At 43.2% G+C, this 7360-nt stretch overlaps 1 protein-coding gene across 1 annotated transcript; it reads right to left on the bottom strand.

Annotated features, from left to right (window-relative positions):
• Positions 1 to 4698: 4698 nt before the first annotated feature.
• On the bottom strand, positions 4699 to 6048 carry LOC133914628 (NDR1/HIN1-like protein 13). The gene has a single exon (XM_062357695.1). It carries the CDS (start codon positions 5746 to 5748, stop codon positions 4834 to 4836), a length of 915 nt encoding a protein of 304 aa, XP_062213679.1. The 5' UTR covers positions 5749 to 6048; the 3' UTR covers positions 4699 to 4833.
• Positions 6049 to 7360: the final 1312 nt, after the last annotated feature.

Below are 7360 nucleotides of genomic sequence, written 5' to 3' on the forward strand. Positions count from 1 at the left end.
TGTTGCAGTAGGCGCTTGTTGTGCTCAAGTACTTTGGATTAGGCAAACATTGAGAGATTACAACTACAATATGACCAAAGTCCCACTTTTGTGTGCTTGGAGTCTCCGGGATAGCCCGGATACTCTGGACAGTGCAAATGTTTCGGAGCCTCCGAGTGAGTCTCCGAGAAGAGCTCTCGTTTTCAATTTAATTTTAAGCCCGTAGTCTCTGAGTTAGTTCGGATACTCCGAATGTTCTTAAGTCCCGGAGTCTTCGAGTGAGACTTCGAGAAAGACTCTCGGTTAGGTAAGGTTTTTAGCCGGAGTCTCCGAGTTGGTCCGGAGTCTCCGAGGTCTGATGCTTCCGGATCTTCCGGGCATCCTCCGAAATTAGTGTTCTAACCGGTTTTTCTCAAAGTGTTACCCAGAGACTCCGAGTGAACCCGGATACTCCGGGTCAGTGTAACAACTAGTTCTGACAGGTTAGGTGCGTGATTTTTTGTGCTACCCGGAGACTCCGGGTGAACCCGGATACACCGAGTATGTATGAATAGCACAGTAACAACTAGTTTTTGGGAGAAAAGTATAAATACCTCTTCACCCCTTCTCATTCAATGCTTGCTAAACCACCAGTAATTCACTCTCTCTAGAGCATTCAATAGCCCTCACAAACCCCTCTAGTGCCTAATCTTTGCTAAGATTTGTGAGTTTGGTTTGGGGAGTGAGATTTGGAGCAAGAGAGCAAAAACAAAATCGTTGAGCATTTTGAGTTCTTGCCAAGTTGCGAATTGCAATCTTCTTCTCTTGAAGCTTTGTGCTTCTAGACAGCAAGAGGTCACCCGTAGAGCACCCAATCGTTGTGGATTGCCACGGAGAGTTTGTATTACCCACGATTTGAGTAAGAACCCTAGCTCGATCTTTGTGGTCGCTTGGGTGAGGATAAGGTTGGAAAAGACCCGGCTCTTTGTGAGCTCCTCAACGGAGACGTAGGCACTTTTTTGTGAGGTGGCCGAACTTCGGATAAATCTTGTCTCCATTTAAATTCTTGCAAGTTATTCATTCAAATTGTTATTTGAGGATTTGCCTCAATATTATTGCTTGCGAGTTAATAAGTGTAGCTTTATTGTTAAGTAGAACATATCCATTTTAGAGATACTGCGATAGCTCATAGTCTCTAGTAGATTCTCTTAAGCTTACTTTGATTTCGAGTTCCTGGATAGTCTGGATAATCCGGGTGAACTCGGATACTCCGGAACCCGGAGTATCCGGATTGAGCTGGAGTCTCCGGACACTGTTTAATCCGCTGCTGAGTTTTAAATTTCAGAAACGACTATTCACCCCGCTCTAGTCGACATCAAGGACTTTTAGCAGCAACAACCATCCACCGTCTCTGATGAAGAGGAGGCTAATGACCCCATGACGGTGATTGCGGGAAATAAAAATCTCCCCTCAGCCAAGGCCCCCAAAACCCTACCAAGCGTCGCAGTCCCCGAAAATTTCAAAAAGATGGAAAAGCCCTAACATTTTTTTGGTTGTGCTACAAGATTATTATTTTTAAAAGGTATGGTTGGTGCTAAGATTTTAGTTTGGAAATATTTGGTCAAATTTCTAGTATGCAATTCATAAGTTTTCGCTGGCGTCAGATTTTTTGGTAACAAGGTGACATTTTCAGGTTAGAAGTGATAATTTTTCAGTTGCAAGTGACCGATTGGTTGGAAGATGTTGGTTGCTGGTTGGATCGTGCACCAGTTAGGTCAAACTGGCGATGCTCGGCCGTGTGTTGAATTATTATTTAAAGCATTGCGTGTCTAATAGGGAATATATATATATATACATATATATACATATACATATACATACATATACATATACATACATATACATATATATACATATACATACATATACATACACACTAGTATCAACTTCCATGCAAGTTCAACAATGGGAACAAGCATCTATATTTGATTTCCAAGCTAGTACGCCACTTAAAAAAAAATTAATTAACCAAGGGAAAAAAGCTCCACAGTCAAAGGAAATGGATCATTCTTTCAGGATTAAGGAAATGTCATTCTGTGCACTCATCTAAGGTTGTGCATCATAACGGTACCCGCTGCCACAGGCACCGCAAGTCGGCAAATGAATTGCAATAAAAAAAACCGCTGCTGGATCGATCCGCCCTGAATGACGTCAGCACATTCATGCTTGTCTAATGGACCCCTGCTAATGGAATACCTAACTATCAGAGCTCCGCTTTACCCTCCACCATATACTAGTATTAGCCAAATAATAAGTCTTCATGTAGTCGATTTTTTGAAAAATAAGAGCTTTATTATATCTCAATGTTATATTAAAATGATACAACAGTATAAATGTCGTTGAATAATGCAAGTCCATATATCCGCATACAAAATTGTTCATAGTCCTGGTCGAACGTCTCAGATTAATTGTATGTTATCTCGTCTTCGCCATTATTGTATGAATTCATGAACTTGGCGAGAATTCCATCGAAAATAGTCTAATTGCCGATGATATGAGACATGATTTACATTGCTACGCTGGTAGGAGTATATTAGCCAGGATGGTGAATAATAAATAATGATATGCAAAATCAGCTCGATGGCAGCGATGGAATCGATATACTAATATTAAAATGGATAGCTGTGTATTCGAATTATCTAATATCCGTATTTGTTAAAATATGAATATGGATATCCATATCGGTATTTGTTTCTGAAATGGATACTAAATTGATACATCCGAATTCGTTTTCGAGATTTAGATTCAAATGTGGATATCCGAATTCGAGATATATCCGATTCGTATCTGTATCCGCCAACTAGGGAACCAAATTTTGCTAAATTTTTAGAAATTTTAGAGGTAAGCGAAATTCCGGCCCAATCAAATTGGAACAAATTTCAGTCAAATTTGATCAAATTCCAGTCAAATTTAGCCAAAAGTTTAAATTTTTGACATGAATTTCGAACCAAATTTCTAAAATTCTATCCCAATCAAATTAGAGAAAATTTTAGTCAAGTTTTACCAAATTTCATTCAAATTTTATCAAAAATTTAAATTTCAGACATGAATTTCGAAGATTGAGTAGATATCCGAATGCGAATTCGAATTCGGACTATCCATTTTGTATTTGCATCAAGGTACTTAGATCCGTATTCACAATCAAATTAAAATATGGTAAATTGTATTGTCCGAATTCGATTACATATGTATTCCATCCGTCTCCAACCGTACTACTATTCGTGTCATTTGACTGAGACTGACCCCTGCATGTATTGGAGTCAGGGTCTGTCTTTTGTTTACAGCCGAGAGCCGACCACCGCTGATAAAGTAGAGTAATATATTGCGCGCTCCATTTTCCTATCTTTCTCTACTACTACTACGAGTGCGAAATTCCTTTTTTCTACTACTGATAATATAGACTTTTTTTCAAAGCTCCACTTTCAAGTTCCATATTAGATTTAGAGAGTACAGATTAAAATAAAATAATTTAAATATCAGTTTTTAATTTAAAATATAAGTAAAATGATTTATTTACATATTTTTAATATACCGTAACTCGAACTTACGTATTTTTAAAGTTAGAAATATCTGAATCTAAAATCTTTTAGAGATAGAGCTTTACAAACAGAACCATACTTGCATCAAGAATTAGAATGATTCTTGGACCACTGTATCTATTGTTCATAGCACAGTAGCTGCTATTTATGCGGGTCCTACGTATGGATATGTATATAAATATATATATGTACATATACTTGTATATATGTATATACATATCTGTATATTTACATATATAATATATATTTTTTGGAAATTCTAGAAAAATAGCGAAAGGTATAATAGTTATATTGATAAATCGGTTGAAATAATCTAAAATGCAAAAAAAATATCTAAAACTCAAAAATATGAAACAAATTTTGTTAGGTTCTTATTATTCTCGTCTACATATTAAAATTATGTGTATACATAAAAATAATATTATTTTTCCTATAATTAAATGAATGTGTTAAATATTAACAAATTCATAAATAAATATTAAGGTGCCCAAAATTGATGAACATAATTTTTTTTACTTCTTTTATCATGTTTTGTGAAAAAAAGGTGCGGCGCCCCAATCCGCATAGTTAATACTGATTGCTCTATGGAACAAACTAACTCTGCTTATGTTTCTCGACAAGCAGACTCTCTCTCTCTCTAGAAAATGAACTGACACTAGCAGTAGCAGCAGTGATGACGCTTGTGACGTCCCTTTCTCTCTCCTCTCCGCTCCCTCTCGCTCAACCATCCATCCATCCCCCGCACCACCACGAAAGAGAGAGACCACTCACCACCCCGACACACGTGTCATCCCCTCGCCGCGCGCACGCGGCCTCCCCCCTTTCTCCTCCCAGTCGCGGTCAGCCTCCAGCGCGCGTAGAATTGGGGAAGCGACCCGGAAATGAAATCCAACACCCCCGGATAAAAGGCCGGAAATCCAGCCCAGCATTGGCTGGAAATCGATCGATTCGGTCCTTGAGATTGTGACGACACCGACACACGAGCAGAGTCAAATCGCAGATCACTAGATCACCGGCTACAATTCGACGCCGTGGAGTGCAGGAATTAGACCCGGAATTGCAGGCTTGAGCGGGGGTTGGATTGGAAAATTTTGGACAAAAATCGGCAGAAATTCAAATTAGACAGACAAGGAGAGAAGTTGGACGAAAACCATATAAACTATACTCCAATAAATCCACATACACTGTTACTGCTGTAAAGAGAAACAAGGAAAAAAAAGTTGAAACGAAAATTTTCTCTCTACCGCCCACCCGCCCAAATCCACCCAAATCTCCATCAAAACGTCCAAATCCAGATCTTGAGCCGGAGCTTACACTTTGCGTCCGTCGTCGTCAGCTTCCCGCCGCCGCCGGACGAGGAGGAGGAGGAGGAGGTCCGGACCACCGACCGCGGCGACCGCACACGGGCACGGGCCGGCGCCGGCGCCGGCGCCGGCGCGGCGGCGACCTCGACGATCGGCGCCGGGGCGGGCGCGGTGGGCTTGGCGAGCCCGGCGGAGAAGCCGGCGCAGAGGACACGGACGTTGACGCGCTTCGACTTGAACCGCCCGACCTGGAACCCGACCTTCGAGTCCATCTGCACGGACATGGCGTGGGACTTCTTGGATCTGAGCGCGGACGCCTCGACGGGGTCGACCGTGGCGGCGGTGGCGGAGGCGGCGGCGCGGATGACGGTCGTGTTCCCCGCGGGGTGGAGGAACCCCGGGACCACGCCGTCGCCGATGCCCTCGCCGTCGGCGGAGAACGCCGCCGTGATGTCGCCGTACGCGAACGCGATCTTGTCGTTGGGGTTGCGGGCCGTGACGGTGAACTCGATGCGGGAGGTGACGGCGTCGGAGTCGGAGACGTTGAGCGCTGCCAGCCGCAGCGAGGTGACCGCGAAGGTGGGCAGCTGCGGGTGGTACATCACATAGAACACCCCCGCCGCGATGGCGCCTAGGAACACCAGCCCCACCAGCACCAGCGTCAGCCACAGGCAGCACGCGCAGCACCACCCGCGCGCGCTCCGCCGGGGCCGCGGCGGCGGTGGGCGCGACTGCGCAGGCTTGGGGCGGTACATCGGCGGCGGTGGCACGCGCCCGGGCACCATTGGCGGCGGCGCAGGCCGTGGCGCCCCGACGCCGTTCGCCGCGCCGTTGGTGGCGCGCACGGGGACCGGCTTGGCTCCTGGCGCGTACGCCCGGTCGCCCATTGCTTCAGCTTCCGGCTCGGCTTCACTTCGCTTCTCGGCTGCTTGACTTGAATGAGGCCCCGGAGGAGTGAAGGAGCTTGCTGGGACTGAGGTGGAAACTACGCGGAGAAGATGGGCGCAATTAGTGAGGCCATTTATACATGGTTATTTCTGTGTGCTTCTTTCTTTTTTCTTTTCTTTTCTTGCTTGCTGCTCTAGCGGCTACTCATCACTTCACCCATCCCTAGCCTCTGCTATGGGCACCCGGTTTTGATCATCTTGAGAGACCAGGAGAGGGTTTTGCTAGCTATTTTTCATTCGTCGATGGTTTTTCTTTCCTTTCATGATTTCTTTACCCTTTTCATTTATGTTTTTATATATTTATAAGAAAATTTATGAGATGAAAAAAATATTTTAATTTTTTAGATTCTGTCTGTGATACTAAAAGATAAAGATAGTTAAAGTGGTGATCACCGAACACTGTTTTTATATAGTAAACATGCAGTGATGCCAAAATACATGTGATGCACGTGAAAAGTAACCATATCAATAAAGCGAGGAAGTACGGTGACAATTTTCATTGACGCAAATGATATGCCCTTTATTTAAGATAAAAATGATAAAAAGACGCAAAGATAAGATGACTTAGTGTCAAATAAAAATAATTAAGATAATGATTAGTAGGTCGTAAGTTGATAGTACGACTGATGGTATAAGATAAAATAATAAAATGAGCAAAGTAAAATTTTAATAGTCATTTTATATGCAAATCCTACTTCTAGTTTAGTAAAGCAAAACAACGCATACTTTTCTCGTAAAAAGGAATATGTATAGTATGATTTTCACCTTTTGCTCTAATTGAAAATCATGATTTTCACCTTGTACAATTTTTCATATTTAAAAGTAAATTTTCTACGTAGTTCACCTAACTAGATCAATTTATTAAACTTATAAAAAAATTCAGTTATTACACACACTAAAAGCGTACCGTTCACAAGGTTTAACTGTGATTCGCAAGCGTCATTAAAAACTAGCTACAGTTCATTAAAATAAAACCGGCGCAATCATGTGTAATATAACGACACAGATACCTGTACCACTCCTAATAGAGACGGTAGACGTACATCCAAAGCTCCAGGCTTGCACGCCTATCGGTTACGTGTATAATTAGCTGCTACCAAAACCTGGAAGCTGTGCTACAATCTTGTACGTACACACTGCATGGTTTGGGTTCTCTGGACAGCAACGCCGGGCCCACCGTACACGTATGCGCACAGGCGTATGTATACGGGCCAGTCGTGGGCTGGCATCGCGTACGGTACAGCTAGGCTAGGCGTGTAGGTGGCCGGTTTGTGGCATCGCCATCAGCATCAGGCCGTTGTGCTTTGAGATGAGACGAGACGAGGCGATCATGCGTGTCCCGTTTAGATTAGGTTACGTTAGCGATGGGCGTTTATAATCATCTCGGCTGGGCAGGCAGAGCGGACAAGAACTCACAGCCTTTTTCTGCCCGTTCTCTCTCTATCCCTACCCTTTTCAAGGCTTTATTCTCTCTCCCTTCTCGAGAAGAGAGACCAATGGAGAACCAGAGTCCAGAGATAACATTAACATGGACGTCCCTGTTAACAAAGTC

The sequence above is a fragment of the Phragmites australis genome, chromosome 1 (genome assembly GCF_958298935.1).
Source record: "Phragmites australis chromosome 1, lpPhrAust1.1, whole genome shotgun sequence".
NCBI lineage: Eukaryota > Viridiplantae > Streptophyta > Magnoliopsida > Poales > Poaceae > Phragmites > Phragmites australis.